This window comes from Nerophis ophidion, linkage group LG07 (genome assembly GCF_033978795.1).
Source record: "Nerophis ophidion isolate RoL-2023_Sa linkage group LG07, RoL_Noph_v1.0, whole genome shotgun sequence".
NCBI classification, from domain to species: domain Eukaryota; kingdom Metazoa; phylum Chordata; class Actinopteri; order Syngnathiformes; family Syngnathidae; genus Nerophis; species Nerophis ophidion.
In genome coordinates, this window is record NC_084617.1 from 77219080 (window position 1) to 77238069 (window position 18990).

The 18990-nt window shown below is 40.1% G+C and overlaps 2 protein-coding genes across 3 annotated transcripts in view; one reads left to right on the plus strand and one right to left on the minus strand.

Annotated features, from left to right (window-relative positions):
• Window positions 1-18990, plus strand: part of LOC133556837 (alpha-L-iduronidase-like) — a 51356-nt gene that overhangs the window by 14004 nt on the left and 18362 nt on the right. The window contains exons 8-14 of one of the 2 annotated variants that reach the window (XM_061907147.1): window positions 1244-1454; window positions 1524-1733; window positions 3972-4093; window positions 7025-7150; window positions 7222-7298; window positions 7397-7497; window positions 9856-9937. In XM_061907147.1, coding sequence (XP_061763131.1) covers window positions 1244-1454; window positions 1524-1733; window positions 3972-4093; window positions 7025-7150; window positions 7222-7298; window positions 7397-7497; window positions 9856-9937 — 929 coding nt within the window. Of the gene's footprint in view, window positions 1-1243; window positions 1455-1523; window positions 1734-3971; window positions 4094-7024; window positions 7151-7221; window positions 7299-7396; window positions 7498-9855; window positions 12025-18990 lie in introns of those variants that run through there. The other variant, XM_061907146.1, reaches the window with a different exon arrangement.
• LOC133556844 (purpurin-like) lies at window positions 11733-16390 on the minus strand. Its single transcript, XM_061907159.1, has 6 exons — window positions 16238-16390; window positions 15892-16006; window positions 15663-15799; window positions 15472-15584; window positions 12104-12316; window positions 11733-12024 (listed from the first exon to the last, which is right to left on the minus strand). Exons 2-6 carry the CDS (start codon window positions 16003-16005, stop codon window positions 12014-12016), a joined length of 588 nt encoding a protein of 195 aa, XP_061763143.1. The 5' UTR covers window position 16006; window positions 16238-16390; the 3' UTR covers window positions 11733-12013.

The following is an 18990-nucleotide window of genomic DNA, read 5'->3' on the forward strand; positions in this document are numbered from 1 at the left end:
TGCATCATAAATAAATAATAACTCATGTAAAATACAAAAGTCAACTCTCAAATTGTTAAATAAATCATGTGATTTAAACAAGAATGGCTAAATAAAAAAAAATTAAAAAATTATATATATATATATATATATAAAAGGGTATTTCTGTCTGTCATTCCATGGTACATTTTTTTTTCCTTTTACGGAAGGATTTTTGTAGAGAATAAATTATGAAAAAAACACTTACTTGAACGGTTTAAAAGAGGAGAAAACATGTAAAAAAGGAAAATGTAATTTTGAAACATAGTTTATCTTCAATTTCAACTCTTTAAAATTCAAAATTCAACCAAAAAAAAGAAGAGAAAAACTAGCTAATTTTAATCTTTTTGAAAAAAGTAAAAAAATAATTAATGGAACATCATTAGTAATTTTTCCTGATTATATTAATTTTAGAATTTTGATGACATGTTTTAAATAGGTTAAAATCCAATCTGCATTTTGTTAGAATATACAACAAATTGGACCAAGCTATATTTCTAACAGACAAATAATAATTTTTTCTAGATTTTTCAGAACAAAAATTTCAAAAAAAATTCAAAATACTTTGAAATAGGATTTAAATTTGGTTCTACAGATTTTCTAGATTTGCAGAATATTTTTATTTTATTTTAATCATAAGTTTGAAGAAATATTTCAAAAATATTCTTTGTTGAAAAAACAGAAACTAAAATGAAGAATTAAATTAAAATGTATTTATTATTATTCTTTACAATAACAAAAATTAATTTACTTGAACATTGATTTAATTTGTCAGGAAAGAAGAGGAAGGAATTTAAAAGGTAAAAAGGTATATGTGTTTAAAAATCCTAAAATTATTTTTAAGGTTGTATTTTTTCTCTAAAATTGTCTTTCTGAAAGTTATAAGAAGCAAAGTAAAAAAAAAAAAAAAAATGTATTTAAACAAGTGAAGACCAAGTCTTTAAAATATTTTCTTGGATTTTCAAATTCTATTTGAGTTTTGTCTCTCTTAGAATTAAAAATGTCGAGCAAAGCGATACCAGCTTGCTAGTAAATAAATACAATTTAAAAAATAGAGGCAGCTCACTGGTAAGTGCTGCTATTTGAGCTATTTTTAGAACAGGCCAGCGGGCGACTCATCTGGTCCTTATGGGCGACCTGGTGCCCACGGGCACCGCGTTGGTGACCCCTGGTCTCAGCCAAAGTGTCCATTGTGTCGGTGCATAACAACTGTTTCCTTCAACAGGTGATTAGCCAGCACCAGGATCTGAAATTAGCAAACAGCACCATGAACTACACCCTTCTGAGCAACGACAACGCCTTCCTTAGCTACCACCCACACCCCTTCACCCAGCGCACACTGACCGCTCGTTTCCAGGTCAACAACACCCAGCCTCCTCATGTGCAGTTCATCAGGAAGCCCATCCTCACTGTCATGGGCCTGTTGGCTCTTCTAGGTGACCCGCAAGGTTTATTCGGGGCTCCGCTTCTTCCACCTTGTCACAGTCTATCATGTTCTCCTCCAGGTGAGACACAGGTCCTGGCGCAGGTTGTTAAATCCTCAGGAGCCAAAGACAGCGCAGTGGGAGTCCTGGCAAGCAGTCACCAGCCCCAATTCCCCTGGGGCTCAGACAGCTGGCAAGGGACCGTGCTGGTCTACAACAGTGACGACAACCGCACCTCCAACAGCACTGAGGACGTCACCCTGTCATTGCGAGGACTGGAGCCACACACAGGTAGCGAGCTTCTGGTGCAGTACCACTTCACCACAAAACTTATGTCAAGGTCTTGAACCACTCTCCATACAGGCTAAAGGAAATAACTTCAACCCAACACGGGCAAGCACTAAGGAGGAATTCTCAAATACTGAATTCTCAAATACTGCAAGTGCGGAGTCATACACTGCAAAAACCAGTGTTCAAAAACAAGCAAGAAAAATACAAAAATGAGGGGTATTTTCCTGGAACTAAACAAAATGATCTGCCAATAGAACAAGAACATATGGCTTGTCAAGACCTTCCAAAACAAGTCAAATTAACTAACCGCAATGAACCCCAAAATAGCTTAAAATAATTATATTCTCACTAAGAACAAGTGCACTTTTCTTGGTAGAAAAAATAAATCTGAGACATTTTTTCTCAATATGTTGAAAAATATTCTTCAATGAAGTAAATGCTAGTGCCATTATCTTGACATAATGATTACATTTCTTGAAATAAGCAAACTTATGCTAAAAACTAGTTTATTCTTCTTAATGGAAAGGCAACTAAGCAAATGCTTTGTCTGGCCTGGTCTCCTAGCCGCTCAGGCAAATCATATGGTCTAAAAATGCATTTTTCCATCGACAACATGACATAATCACGCCAAGTGCGCATTCTTTCAGTCAATTAGTGCGCAAAGAAATTATATATATATATATATATATATATGTATATATATATATATATATATATATATATGTATATATATATATATATATATATATATATATATATATATATATATATATATATATATATATGTGTGTAGGTGTGGGAAAAGTCACAAGACTACTTCGTCTCTACAGAACTGTTTCATGAGGGGTTCCCTCAATCATCAAAAAAATCTCCTGATGATTGAGGGAACCCCTCATGAAACAGTTCTGTAGAGATGAAGTAGTCTTGTGATTTTTCCCACACATACATTATGTGCTCTACCACGGTATCGAGCACTATTCTCTGGATAATCCAATCAAGACATATATATATATACATATATATATATCTCAATCCATCCATTTTCTACCGCTTATTCCCTTTGGGGGCGCTGGTGCCTATCTCAGCTATATATGTATACATGTGTATAATTTATCTTGGGACGGCGTGGCGCAGTGGAGAGAGTGGCCGTGCGCAACCTGAGCGTCCCTGGTTCAATTCCCACCTAGTACCAACCTCGTCATGTCCGTTGTGTCCTGAGCAAGACACTTCACCCTTGCTCCTGATGGGTGCTGGTTGGCGCCTTGTATGGCAGCTCCCTCCATCAGTGTGTGAATGTGTGTGTGAATGGGTAAATGTGGAAGTAGTGTCAAAGCGCTTTGAGTACCTTCAAGGTAGAAAAGCGCTATACAAGTACAACCCATTTATCATTTATATATATGTGTATACATGTGTATATATGTATGTATGTATGTGTATATATATATGTGTATATATATATATATATATATATATATATATATATATATATATTTGTGTGTGTGTATGTATATATATGTATATATATATATACACATGTATGTATATATATATATATATATATACACGCACACATATATATATATATATATATATATATATATATATATATATATATATATATATATATACACACACAAACAGGCCCCCTGCCATTTTTTTTTATTGTAATTTTGAAGAATTTATCTGAATGTGCATGAACTATTTCTGTTCAAAATAGTTTGAAATGTCACATGTTAAATGTTTAAATATTAACTGTCAGTTTACTGTACTGTAATAACTGTACTATTATATCAGTACAACTTTTCTATTGTTTCATTGAAAATAAAACAGCAAAGTCCATTTGGCTGTCATCTGTTTTAATTATGAGACACAATTGTGTCAAAGTCATGATTTTTTATTTCATGTTTGAAATAAGAGGTTATTATTTTGAAAAAGCAGTTTTATACTTGTGAGTGTTGATGACAGCTTTGCAACACTTGATATTGTCGTTTCAAGCATGTTTTACTCAATATAGGTCATCACATCTCAGCAACAAGCTGTAATATCTTACTGAGATCATTTAGGACCAAAACACTTAAAACAAGTAAAATACTCTAACATGAAATCTGCTTAGTGAGAAGAATGATCTTATCAGACAGAAAATAAGCAAATATCAGCCTTATTTGAGATATTTAATCTTACTTAGATTTCAGGTTTTGCTGTGTATGTGATGCTTGACTGTCTGTATTTGGTGCTCAGGTCTGGTGTACGTCACATATCTCATGGACAACAATGTGAGCAACCCGTATCAGCAATGGCGGAACATTGGGAGTCCCAACTACCCTACAGTACAACAATTCAGTCAAATCAGGAACACCCAGGTTAGAACATTTAATGTACAAAATGTGAACTGATCAGTATTGACGGATTTCCGTGAAACGTGCGAGATCTCCCAATGCCATTTAATGCCTTTCAATGCCGATCACAAAAACTGATCCTGTCTGGCTGACACTTCAAAGAAATTTACTGACAAGGCAGCTAGCAGCTACCTTTTACATACACAGTGTGGAGGTGCTCCTCTAAAGTCATAATGATCACATCCATTGTGGCAAATAAACACAATTTCTTACAAGTATTTCTATTCCGGGAGAAGGAGGCCAAACAATAAACATGTTGCACATGGAGGAACAGCAAGCAGGAACAAACAATCTATGAGAATTACTGAACTAGCTTGAAAGAAATGAGTTTTGCTCAAACAATTGTATGTAATAAAAATAAGGTATACAAATAATTAGGAATAAGGAAAGCATTTAAATATCGTTGTAATATTGTTAAACAACTGTCCTGTGTTTTTTCTGATTATAATTGTCATTAAATGTAGAGTTAATACGTGCGATTGGAATCAGATTGGATTGGATCACCCCTAACATATTTATATGAAACAATTGACATATGTTTGTTTTTTTAATAACAACTTGACCATTATGTCATTGAAACAGAAGACTGACATCTGCCAGTGCTAAACAACCCTAATATGTCAAAATGAACACTTTAATATGTGGTATTCCTTTATTTATTTATTTACAGACAGACATAGTTTTGTATTTCATTATTGTTTCTTTGGTTGGTATCAGAGTCCGTTCTGCAAAAAGGTCATCCCAAGAAGCACACAGCTTATGGACAGGGATCCACAGTTAAAATATAATACAATAAAATACAATAGTTGAGTTTGTTATTTTTCTTTGGTCAATGGTCAACAAAATAAAGAAACAGTTTTACATTCACAAATTGAAAATGTTGCAGAGCGAAAGGGTTTAGGCTGAAGTTGAACACTTATTGTGCCTAAGCCTGTAAACAATGTCCAATACAAGATGAGCTTCCAAAAATATGAAATCTCCTTTGCACAAAATATTATAAAAAATAACCTTGTACACGACATAAACACTGTTCAATTATATACACAGTAAAGACATGTGAATCAGCCCTTTGAGACACTAGTGATTTAGGGCTATATAAGTAAACATTGATTGATTGATTGATTGATTGAAATATCCATGTACACGTAAGTGTACATGGATATTTGAGTCTGACTGTACAATACAATAGATTTCAAAGTCTACCCACCAAATACCCATTTACAATTTCATTTATATAGGGCTTCACGGTGGCAGAGGGGTTAGTGCGTCTGCCTCACAATACGAAGGTCCTGCAGTCCTGGGTTCAAATCCAGGCTCGAGATCTTTCTGTGTGGAGTTTGCATGTTCTCCCCGTGAATGCGTGGGTTCCCTCCGGGTACTCCGGCTTCATCCCACCTCCAAAGACATGCACCTGGGGATAGGCCCCTCCCACCTCCAAAGACATGCACCTGGGGATAGGTTGATTGGCGACACTAAAATGGTCCCTAGTGTGTGAATGTGAGTGTGAATGTTGTCTGTCTATCTGTGTTGGCCCTGCGATGAGGTGGCGACTTGTCCAGGGTGTACCCCGATTGTAGCTGAGATAGGCGCCAGCGCCCCCCGTGACCCCGAAAGGGAATAAGCGGTAAAAAAAAGAATGGATGGATGAATTTCATTTATAATAAAAAATGAATTTTTATAGCCACCAAATCAGTCTCAATATCATATTATTCAAAGTGGATTAAAAGGTTGCATCCGGAAGATCTGCGATAATCTTCTCAAACATACGGAGGTCAAGACCAAAATTATGCAACTGATGTGAATTCCTCAACCATAAAGGGTGTGCTAAATATATTAAGAATAAAGTCACAATACATTTAGCTGAAAAGGCTTTTTAAAGATGTTTAAAGAATGTGATTCTTTTATAGAGCTATTAATCTCACTCCAGATCATGTTAATTTGTCACGAGTGTTAATCTGATTTAAAATCTTAATGCAATTAACTCATCTGCCGTGCAGCAAACTTCAAATCTCTGAAACCTCTCCAGCAATGCATTCCGGGCAGTTTGCATCCACAGATGGGCAGTTGAACTGGTAGTGAGAGGCCCCAGAAGCAAACAAGTCAATGTTGAAGACGTTACACGTTGGCCTTCTCAATAGGTAATTTGAGTACAAAAAAAACAATCCGCCAACATTAAGTATTATGCACACTCTGCAGAAGGAGATTGCTCTTCAACAAAGAACTTCCATCTAAAAATAGCACATTAATAACACAAGCTATGGGCGGCATAGCTCGGTTGGTAGAGTGGCCGTGCCAGCAACTTGAGGGTTGCAGGTTCGATTCCCGCTTCAGCCATCCTAGTTACTGCCGTTGTGTCCTTGGGCAAGACACTTTACCCACCTGCTCCCAGTGCCACCCACACTGGTTTGAATGTAACTTAGATATTGGCTTTCACTATGTAAAGCGCTTTGAGTCACTTGAGAAAAGCGCTATATAAATATAATTCACTTCACAAAAGGAGTAACAGGTCCTCATTAATTGGATAAAATGTCTTAGATATGCTTTGGTGTCAATTTTGCTTTATTTTACATTTCTAATCCACTTTCTGAGTGCAGAAAACTTAATTCAGAGGATCTAATACTGTTTGCCTGTTAGGATTTGACGCGTGGGCATTTTTTAACACAAGTATCCAACATTGTCACAACATTTTTAAGTCAGAAAAGAGGAAAATCATCATAGATCCCCTTTAATATTATCAGCTCGAAATGTTGTGATGCCCCACCCTTAGACTTTCTTCATAAACACAAAGAAATGGAAAAGAAAACCACCCAAGGTAACCTTGTTGGCAGAGGATGTATGTGTGATGTGTGTCAGACTCATGAGGCTTTCTGGTAACGCTCGCTAATTATGTGTCAGGAGCCTCTCGTTGACGGACCCTGGCCAGTGCCTGCAGGCGACACGCTGACTCTGAAGGCCAGACTGCGTGTTCCCTCGGTGCTCCTGATACACCTGTGTGCACGCTCCAAAGCTGCCCCAAACCAGGTGAGGGGTGCTGGCACAGAGCTCTGATGTGCACTGTAGTGATTACAAGCACTTCAAATGTTTCTTTCAAGGTCAACGGCTTACGCTTCATCAAGATCACCCGAGGCCAAGTCCTCATTATCTGGTCTGACGGCTGTGTGGCTTCCAAGTAGGCACACACACACCTGATGGTCACTTCTGTGTGAAATGAAACTCATTCATGTGCATTGTTTGTGCAGAATCCCTAAATAATTCATTCTCGTGCAGGTGCATTCAAACCTTTGAAGTGGAATTCTCTGCGAGCCAAAATGAGTTCAGCAGGATTAATAGCCAAAAGACCATTTTTACATCCTATGTTTATTCGCCTGGTAAGATGCTTTATTAATCTTTTACTAACATGCTGACATTTTGGTTGTCTGTAGCAAGTGAAAGGTGGGCCTGCCTTGCGAGGCACCAGACAACTTCAGAGGAGGTTCAGGCACTTGAGAAAATAAACGAGTAAAATGTTTTTCAAACATGCTAACCTAACTGCAACTTTGAATTTGCTATGATGAGAGGATACAGCCTGTTTGTTCACTGGGGACTGACTCTCTGTGACTTTACATTTCCCTGCTCTATATGGATGCTGAACTACAAACCCCGTTTCCATATGAGTTGGGAAATTGTGTTAGTGAAGTGAAGTGAATTATATTTATATAGCGCTTTTCTCTAGTGACTCAAAGCGCTTTACATAGTGAAACCCAATATCTAAGTTACATTTAAAGCAGTGTGGGTGGCACTGGGAGCAGGTGGGTAAAGTGTCTTGCCCAAAGACACAACGGCAGTGACTAGGGTGGCGGAAGCGGGAATCGAACCTGCAACCCTCAAGTTGCTGGCACGGCCACTCTACTAACCGAGCTATACCGCATAGCAGGTCCATTCTATGTGTCATACTTGATTATTTCGCGATATTGCCATATTTTTGCTGAAACAATTTAGTAAAGAACATCGACGATAAAGTTCGCAACTTTTATTCGCTAATAAAAAAGCCTTGCCTGTACCGGAAGTAGCAGACGATGTGCGTGTGACGTCACGGGTTGTGGAGCTCCTCACATCTGAACATTGTTTATAATCATGGCCACCAGCAGCGAGAGCGATTCGGACTGACAAAAGCGACGATTTCCCCATTAATTTGAGCGAGGATGAAAGATTCGTGGATGAGGAAAGTAAGAGTGAAGGACTAGAAAAAAAGACGAGGGCAGTGGGAGCGATTCAGATGTTATTAGACACATTTACTAGGATGATTCTGGAAAATCCCTTATCTGCTTATTGTGTTACTAGTGTTTTAGTGAGATTATATTGTGAATTGTGAATTATATTTATATAGCGCTTTTCTCTAGTGACTCAAAGCGCTTTACATAATGAAACCCAATATCTAAGTTACATTTAAATCAGTGTGGGTGGCACTGGGAGCAGGTGGGTAAAGTGTCTTGCCCAAGGACACAACAGCAGTGACTAGGATGGCGGAAGCGGGAATCGAACCTGCAACCCTCAAGTTGCTGGCACGGTCACTTTATGAGTTTGAACATCAAATATGTTGTCTTTGTAGTGCATTCAACTGAATATGGGTTGAAAAGGTTTTGCAAATCATTGTATTCTGTTTATATTTACATCTAACACAATTTCCCAACTCATATGGAAACAGGGTTTGTCAGTCAGGAGACAAATGATTAACTGACTATGCAAACACAAGCCTTTAGCGCACCATTAAGGGGACTGCGTCTCCATGACAACATGTTCACTGTAGACCAGTTTCAGCATGATTGAACCAGATGTTGGATTTGGATTTCATTCGTATCAAACAGCTGAGGAGCTCGCCTCTTCGTCCTCTGCATGTGGACGTCGTAGTTAGGAGGGGAGGACGCCGAGGGAGGCTTGTTGTTCACTCGGATCTCTGCGTATTCCGAGGAGTTATTCTGCTGTGCAAGCTGGGCCATCCTCTCGCCCTCCTTTGTCCGTAAAATACGAAGGTCCACATAGTTTAACTCCTCCTTTGTGTCTGCTGTGTTAGATGTAAATATAAACAGAATACAATAATTTGCAAATCCTTTTCAAGCCATATTCAGTTGAATATGCTACAAAGACAACATATTTGATGTTCAAACTGATAAACATATATTTTTTTGCAAATAATCATTAACTTTAGACTTTGATGCTAGCAACACGTGACAAAGAAGTTGGGAAAGGTGGCAATAAATACGGATAAAGTTGAGGAATGCTCATCAAACACTTATTTGGAACATCCCACAGGTGTGCAGGCTAATTGGGAACAGGTGGGTGCCATGATTGGCTATAAAAACAGCTTCCCAAAAAATGCTCAGTCTTTCACAAGAAAGGATGGGGCGAGGTACACCCCTTTGTCCACAACTGCGTGAGCAAATAGTCAAACAGTTTAAGAACAACCTTTCTCAAAGTGCAATTGCAAGAAATTTAGGGATTTCAACATCTACGCTCCATAATATCATCAAAAGTTTCAGAGAATCTGGAGAAATCACAAAAGACTCTTAAGTTGAGGAACCACACGGTGTCTGAAGTAACTTAAAGGAGCTGTGGCACAAACATTATTTTAGCTTAAATTCAGTAGCATCTTTTTTAGCTTAAAAGATTGAGGATCGAATGAAGATCCTAGTCTTATATAATAAACTTATTGGCCTTGTTAACAATGACCTGCATGTTGTGTTCTGTAGTGGACCAGGAAGTGAGCGGCTGGTACAGAGTTCGAGCGGTGGACTACTGGAGCAGACCTGGCATGTACTCGCTGCCTGAGAGGTACTCAGAGGATCACATGACATAACACATCTATTACACCTAGTAGTCTTGTCCCCATACCAATATTTTGGTACCGGTACCCAAAATGTATTTCCATACTTTTCTAAATAAAGGGAACCACAAAAATGGCATTATTGGCTTTATTTTAACAACAAATATTAGGCTGCATAAAATATATATGTTTTATTATTGTCATTTAGTCCTTAAATAAAATGTTGAACATACTAGACAACTTGTCTTTTAGTACTAAGTAAACAAACAAAGACTCCTAATTAGTCTGCAGTAACATGTTGTGTCATTTATACACCTATTATGTTGTACACATTATGAGGGACAAGTGGTAGAAAAAGAATTATACACTACTTGTTAATATCTGCTTACTTTTTAACATGTTTTATCTACACTTCTGTTAAAATGTAATAATCACTTATTCTTCTCTTCTTTGATACTTTGCATTAGTTTTGGATGATACCACACATTTAGGTATCGATCCAATACCAAGTAGTTAGAGGATCGTACAATAAAATACAATACCTAATAAACCAATAATAATATGGTTAAGAAATACTGATGTAAAGGGTAGGTGTCACACTGTTTTCTCTTTTAACATGTTCTGTTAAAATGTAGTAATCACTTATTCTTCTCTTCTTTGATACTTTACATTAGTTTTGGATGATACCACAAAAACTTGGGTATCAATCCGATACCAAGTAGTTACAGGATCATACATTAGTCATATTCAAAGTCCTCATGTGTCCAGGGATGTATATACTGAGTTTAAAAACATAATATGAACTTTTAAAAAACTAAAGAGATGTTGTGATACTAACAAATATCGATGTAATCATAGTAATATCGACTAGATACGCTCTTGTACTTGGTATCATTACAGTGGATGTCAGGTGTGCATCCACCCCTGGCATTTGTTTACATTGTGATGCCGGTGAGTTACAGTATGTAGTGAAGCATGTTTAGCTATTCCTCGTCCTTCAGTGATAATGATACTTGTAAGAAACTTACTTTATTTGTCGCCATGGAGGCAAGGATTAGTGATTTAGAAGTAGCTAAAACACTGTGGATGGACTTTAGCCGCTAGCCAGCTCACCATGTCTTAAAGCAGCTCTTCCTGGGGATGTTTCAGTGTTATAACTTCACCTTTTGTTGAAGTAATATTCAATAAATATATTTATAAAGGATTTTTGAATTGTTGCTATTTTTAGAATATTTTTTAAAAAATCTCACGTACCCCTTGGCATACTTACAAGTACCCCCAGGGGTACGCGTACCCCCATTTGAGAACCACTGCCCTAGAGGAGAGGTGGGGTTGAGTTTTTCCTTGCTCTGATGTGGAATCTGAACCGAGGATGTCGTTGTGGCTTGTGCAGCCCTTTGAGACACTTGAGATTTAGGGCTATATAAATAAACATTGATTGAGTGATTGATTTATCTTTACTTTTTACACCAAAACTGCGTCCGTTCTCCCTTTTCTGTCTACTCACTGTGTCTGCTTGTAAGTACTCTGTGATTGTGCGCTGCCGAACATGCTCCTCTGCTGGTAAACCAGCAATATCACGACTACGGGGGAGGTCAGGGGACCGGTACTTTTTAGAGGCGGAATAGTTCCGAATATGATCCATTACTATCTACTACTATTCTAAAAGCGGTATATTGTACATCTGTAATACTTATGAAAGTATTTTCTTACTTGTCATTAAATGTATTTTATTTCCTAAATAAAGTTAACAAGCTTTTTGTCCAGTAGAATTCCGTACGTGGTTTTAAAGAGACACACCTGTGTGTTTCCTTACAAAATTTATTGCCACTGGTCCACCAGGAAGACACAATACAGATGTTGCCCATCAGCGTGACAATGATGATGCTGTTTGGGGGGAGACTTTTGTACATTTCATACATTCATGTTAGCAGCAGTAGAAGAATGGGCTTGAAAGACTGACGTTTTTGTATCTTGGCAAACAAATGTGTTTTCTGTCATGGATCAATGATGCAGTGAGGTGTTCCAGTTGAGTCACTTCTTGGAGTGCTGACTTCACTCCTGCTATCTTACTGACGAGGAGTTTAGCAAGCGCCTGCAAGAGAAAGAAGAAGCAAGATGAATGAGGTCCAAACCTTTAACTCTGTGATGACGTACAAAACAAGAAGACACACCAGTCTGCAGCACAGGCTGGAACTGTCCCGCCATGCAGATTTCTTCCTGTTTTTGGCGCACGATTCTCTGAATGGGAGGGGGCAGGCCGCGAGGGTTGCGTGAGAAGACCAGGGCGTAGCCGTCCTCGCAGCTGCCGTCGTCCTTCTGGGTGCGGCAGGCGTAGGTGATGGCGTAGTTGTCGTAGTCGGTGTCAATGACCCAGTAGTTGTCACCTGGAGGAGCACAGAGGGCACCTATTCATTGGTGCCTCGGCCTGGGGAATGTTCTAGGGCAGGGGGCGGCAACCTTCACCACTCAAAGAGCCATTTTGACCCGATTCACAAGATAAAGAAAACAATGGGAGCCACAAAACTCTTTTCAAATTTAAAATGAATTAACACTGCCTACATAGTTTTTTGTTTGCTTTGTGCTATGTTTGAACTAGGAGACTCAAACACGCGGCCTGCACCTTAATATGAAAAGTTAATGTTTGTGATGACCGCGAGTTTTATATGGATGTCGCTTACAGCTTCACGCTTGCAACACTCGCAATTTTTCCGAGACACTCCCGAATGTCACAGCGACTACTCTCTGCTGATTACCACCCTATCTACAATAATAAGGTCGTGAAATAATAGCACTGCCTTTGGCGCCCTCTACAACCTGCATGTTGTATGTGACTTCTGCAGACACACGTTAGTGAATGCAAGCCATACTTGGTCAATAGCCATACAGGTCACACTGAAGGTGCCCGTTTAAACAACTTTAACACTCCTACTAATATGCGCCACACTGTGAACCCACACCAAACAAGAATGACAAACACATTTCGGGAGAACATCCGCACCGTAACACAACATAAACACAACAGAACAAATACCCAGAATCCCATGCAGCCCTAACTCTTCCGGGCTACATTATGCACCCCCGCTACTACCAACCCCCCCTCCTGCGTTGGTTGAGGTGGGCGGGGTTTGGTGGTAGCTGGGGTGTATAAAAAAAAAAGTGCAGTTAATCATGTGACCGCCTGGTTCTGTTTGATTGGTGAAACGGAGTCAAACGTCACCAGTGACTGCATTTGATTGGTGAAACGCAGGCATGTGTTAGATCCTACTTTGAAGGTCTGTCTGACAAAACCAAAACAAACAAAGCGTGCATTAACAGATCGATAAAAATCAGTAGCGAGTAGCGAGCTGAATGTAGATAAATGGAGCGCAGTAAAAGTAGCATTTCTTCTCTATAAATATACTCAAGTAAAAGTATGTTGCATTAAAACTACTCTTAGAAGTACAATTTATCCCAAAAGTTACTCAAGTAGATGTAACGGAGTAAATGTAGCGCGTTACTACCCACCTCTGAGTGGATGTCCTTCGCTATGTGGTAGGTTCCTGCGGACGTTATCTCCTGTTGTTAACTGTTTTTTTTCATACGGTGTTGATGTGGAAATGGTTGCCTCTGCATTTTGTTGAAACGCAGATGTTGACATGCAGAGTTTCAAGCACTCTTCACTCTCTAGCGGGTGACTTTTTAAATGATGCTACAAATTAGCAGTGGTGCTACTTTTTGTAGCAACGCTTTTTCCGCAGACCTGACATATCACGGTTGTCTGTTTGACATCTTCCCGCTTGAAGCCAAACCACCGCCAGACAATGAACCAACTGCGGTTTTTCTTGGGAATTAATTCTTCATTTGTTACCAGATTCGCACCTTCTTTCTCTCGTATTACCACCCGCACCCCTCCGCTAGCATCACAGCTAACGTTACCATGCCGCTACCTGTCTGCTCCACGAGGGCGTGTACGTATGAGACGTGTGAGGTGACAGTATGGGACGTGTGTAAGAAGGTGCGCTTGTTTTATGTCTCTGTGAGAAGCAGAGACAAGAAAGAGTGGGAAGAGCCTGTAGTGTGATGCCCGCAGCTAAAAGTAACTGCGTGAGAAGTTATACTCCAATATCACCATGCAGTCATTTTCTGTATCGCACAGAAACAAACCAGAGATATATGGAGTATATTCCATGTATCGCCCAGCCCTACGTACATTCAAGTAAAACATTTTAGAAAATAGTTTTTTGTTGTTGTGTTTTTTGCACATTTTTGATTTGTTTATTTGATATTTTACACACTTGAGACACTGACATGCAGGAAGTACAGTGCAAAAGTTTACTAGCGTTGTTTTTTTAATTCCTTTATTTTGTAATCGAGGTAGAATTAGGAAATGACACGAATTAGGGTTTTGTTGCGTCTCGATTTTAGAGCGGCACAATGTTAAGACCACTGCAACTCACTTCTTGTGGGGATCCCCAGCAAGAAGATCCAGAAGCTGCAGTACTTACACAACAGAGCTGCTAGGATCCTGATGAGAGTGTGGAAATACCAGCACATCACACCGGTTCTCAAATCCCTTAACTGGCTCCCTGTTCCACTCAGGAGTGAATACAAAGTCTCCCTACTAACCCATCAGTGCCTCCATGGAAATGCCCCCCTCTACCTCAAAGAGCTGCTCACCCCCAAATCCTCCACACGACACCTCTGCTCCGGACAGGCTAACTTCCTCCAACCTCCGAGGACAAAGCTACGAACAATGGGAGACCGGGCTTTCTGCTAAGCAGCTTCCAGTCTGTAGAATGCTTTCCCTGACCACCTGAGGGCACCACAGACTGTGGATGCTTTTAAAAAAGGCTTAAAAAGCCTTTTTTTTTTTAGATATATGAATAGTAGTTCTAGCTAATAGGCTGTTCTATTTTTTTTTTATTTGTATTTGTTTTTTTAATTTTTTATTTAATACACTGTTGCATTTTGACTGCGATAAGGTGGCAACTTGTCCAGGGTGTACCCTGCCTACCACCCGAATGCAGCTGAGATTGGCTCCAGCGACCCCAAAAGGGACTAGCGGTAGAAAATGGATGGATGGATGGATGGATGGATGGATATTGCACTTTGAGGTTGTTTGCTCAATATAAAGTGCTTTTTACAAATCCATCCATCCATCCATTTCCTACCGCTATCGGGGTCGCGGGGGGCGCTGGCGCCTATCTCAGCTACAATCGGGCGGAAGGCGGGGTACACCCTGGACAAGTCGCCACCTCATCGCAGGGCCAACACAGATAGACGGACAACATTCACACTCACATTTACACACTAGGGCCATCATTATTAAATTTGTTAAATTTTCTGTAAAAAGTTGACGCTGTCATTTACAATCTTAAGACTGAGGAGTGTGTTGATGATATAGTAGTGTAGTGTAAGAGGAGGTCACTACTTTTGATAGTACTATAACAATGTTTTTGTGTGGTTTTTAGTTGTATTCAGAAAATATAACGACCATAAAAACAAAAGTACTGCACATCAAGTGGAAATATGCATTAATACTGTGTCCGGGCTGCCTTACCTCCGCTGGACAGATAGCTGGCCAGTCCCTGGTAGTTCATGAACATCTTTCCTGGGCTGCCGGGGTCAGGCACTGTGTACTGAGCGGCCATGTCGGCACACACAACCCAGAACCTGCACAGAAGGTCCACATTTCTCAGTGCTTACGAACACATGGATGCAGAAAGAAGAAGAAGAAGAAGCAGTGCTTACCCAAAGAGGGTGACTCTACCTCTGGATGAGGCCACCATGGCACCATCATCTCCAACAGTGTACTCTGCAGAGATGTTGTCCTGCAGGAACAAACCCTCCGGGTCCTTTTTCTGCAGGGCGTACCACTTCCCCGCATACTGTTGGGCAGGAAACAAAGACACATTCACAATCATTTGATGATTTCACCGTCTATTGTGAACATTCCCTTCAAGAAACAACACGGACTTACTCTTTGGGGGTCAAAGTCTTGTTTGACCGTGAAGCTGTCCACCACGCAGTCGGCCAGGCTGCGCTCCACACCGGCCAGGAGCAGCATCACCAGGGCAAACATTTGGAAGTCCATTCTAGATCAATCAAGTTGAACACGTCAAGTTTGGTTTGCGAGTCGCAGTCAAAGGAACTTGCCGTCTTAGCACACATGTATCCTCTGGAGAACCACTGCAGCGGACATTTGTTTGTCAAGAGTTCCACATTCAGAAACTCCATAGCCGTGTGATGCACGTCCACAAATGTCCACTGCAGAGGACGGTGGTTTCCAAGAGGACACACTCTCTGCAAGGCTGCATGGTCCTTACCTGAGGTGTAGAGCTGAAGCAGGAAGGTCCGGTTCAGAGTTGTGAGAAACACATAAACATCGAGGCTTTTATACCCGACGCACGGTTTATTTTCATGTCTGGGACCTAAATGCAGAGTGTAAATCTACCGTTAATCCATTTAACCAAATCCCCCGCCATAAGCCGGTGAACCCTCTCATTCAGCAGTGTGCAGGCTTTATGTAATTGTTTGCAGGGCCACATAACAACATGCATAATGGCCGACGTGCCCAAGGGAACAGTTAGTTTGAGCCTCCGGGCACGTGTACATCCTCAGGTTTGCATGTGGTGGACGTATTAGATGAGGCTTGCACACACTAGACACCCTCATGTTGCTGTGTCTCAGTTTAAATGTTCACCATTGACTATGAAGGACATCTACAAACCCCGTTTCCATAGGAGTTGGGAAATTGTGTTAGATGTAAATATAAACAGAATACAATGATTTGCAAATCCTTTTCAAGCCATATTCAGTTGAATATGCTACAAAGACAACATATTTTTTTTGCAAATAATCAACTTTAGACTTTGATGCTAGCAACACATGACAAAGAAGTTGGGAAAGGTGGCAATAAATACTGATACAGTTGAGGAATGCTCATCAAACACTTATTTGGAACATCCCACAGGTGTGCAGGCTAATTGGGAACAGGTGGGTGCCATGATTGGGTATAAAAACAGCTTCCCAAGAAAGGATGGGGCGAGGTACACCCCTTTGTCCACAACTGCGTGAGCAAATAGTCAAACAGTTTAAGAACAACCTTTCTCAAAGTGACATTGCAAGAAATTTAGGGATTTCAACATCTACGCTCCATAATATCATCAAAAGGTTCAGAGAATCTGGAGAAACCAATCCACGTAAGCAGCATGGCCGGAAACCAACATTGAATGACCGTGACCTTCCATCCCTCAGACGGCACTGTATCAAAAACCGACACCAATCTCTAAAGGATATCACCACATGGGCTCAGGAACTCTTCAGAAAACCACTGTCACTAAATACAGTTGGTCGCTACATCTGTAAGTGCAAGTTAAAGCTCTACTATGCAAGGCGAAAGCCATTTATCAACAACATCCAGAAACGCCGCCGGCTTCTCTGGGCCCGAGATCATCTAAGATGGACTGATGCAAAGTGGAAAAGTGTTCTGTGGTCTGACGAGTCCACATTTCAAATTGTTTTTGGAAATATTTGACATTGTGTCATCTGGACCAAAAGGGAAGCGAACCATCCAGACTGTTATCGACGCAAAGTGTAAAAGCCAGCATGTGTGATGGTATGGGGGTGCATTAGTGCCCAAGGCATGGGTAACTTACACATCTGTGAAGGCACCATTAATGCTGAAAGGTACATACAGGTTTTGGAGCAACATATGCTGCCATCTAAGCGCCGTCCTCTCCAAGGTTCTCATAGTCATTATTGTCACCGACGTCCCACTGGGTGTGAGTTTTCCTTGCCCTTATGTGGGCCTGCCGATGATGTCGTAGTGGTTTGTGTTGTGGTTTGTGCAGCCCTTTGAGACACTAGTGATCTAGGGCTATATAAGTAATCATTGATTGATTGATATTGCTATGTCTCAATTTAAATGTTCACTATAGACTATGAAGTAAATCTAAGTCTTAACTCTAGTTAGGTTGTAGATCTGACCCCTAACACTTCTGTTATTTGAATTAAATAATCATATCACTCCATAATATCCCAGTATTAAGCATATTTCTGTGTTTTTCAACCACTGTGCCACGTGAGATACAGTCTGGTGTGCCGTGGGAGATTATGTAGTTTCACCTATTGGGGTCAAAATATTTTTTGCAAACCAGTAATTATATAATCCACAAATAATGTGCCATTGTTGAGTGTCTGTGCTTGTCTAAAGCTCGGCAGAGTAACCATGTATTACTTTTGCATATCAGTAGGTGGCAGCTGGGAGCTAATTGCTTTGTAGATGTCGGGAACAACGACGATGGTTTGTTGTGATCACAATATGCAGATGACAGCGGGAGGCAGACTGCAGGTAAAAAGGTGTCTAATGCTTGTACCAAAAATAAACCAAAGGTGAGTGGCCCTAAGGAAAGGCATTGAAGCTTAGGGAAGGCTACGCAGAACAAAACTAAAACTGAACTGGCTGCAAAGTGAACAAAAACAGAATGCTGGACAACAGCAAAGACTTACTGCGGAGCAGAGATGGTGTCCACAAAGTACATCCCAAGATGACATGACAACAATATCCAGACAAAAAAGGATAGCAACAACTGAAATAGTCTTGATTGCTAAAACAAAGCACAGTGCAGGAAATATCGCTCAAAGGAAGACATGAAACTGCTACAGGAAAATACCAAAAAAAAGACAAAAAGCCACCAAAATAGGAGTGCAAGACACTACACACAGGAAAAGGGCAAAAAAGTCAAAATAAGTCAGGGTGTGATGTGACAGTACTTTGAGACAAGAGCTATAGTCATGCATGCTTGCTTATGTTTTAAAGTCATATCCAACAATTGCGACAAAGAGTTTTTATTGTCAATATGGAGTTACATTTATGAATGATTTCTGCTGGTGGTGTGCCTTCAGATTTTTTCAATAAAAAAACTGTCTTGGCTACAAAAAGGTTGAAAAACACTGTAGTTTCTAATCAGGGCAGGTCAACTGCCAGCCAGAGGTCCAACTCTGCTTCGGGAATGAGACCAGATCAGGAATGAGACCATCCGGGCCTCCAAGTTCCATTCAAAACTGGGCAGACATT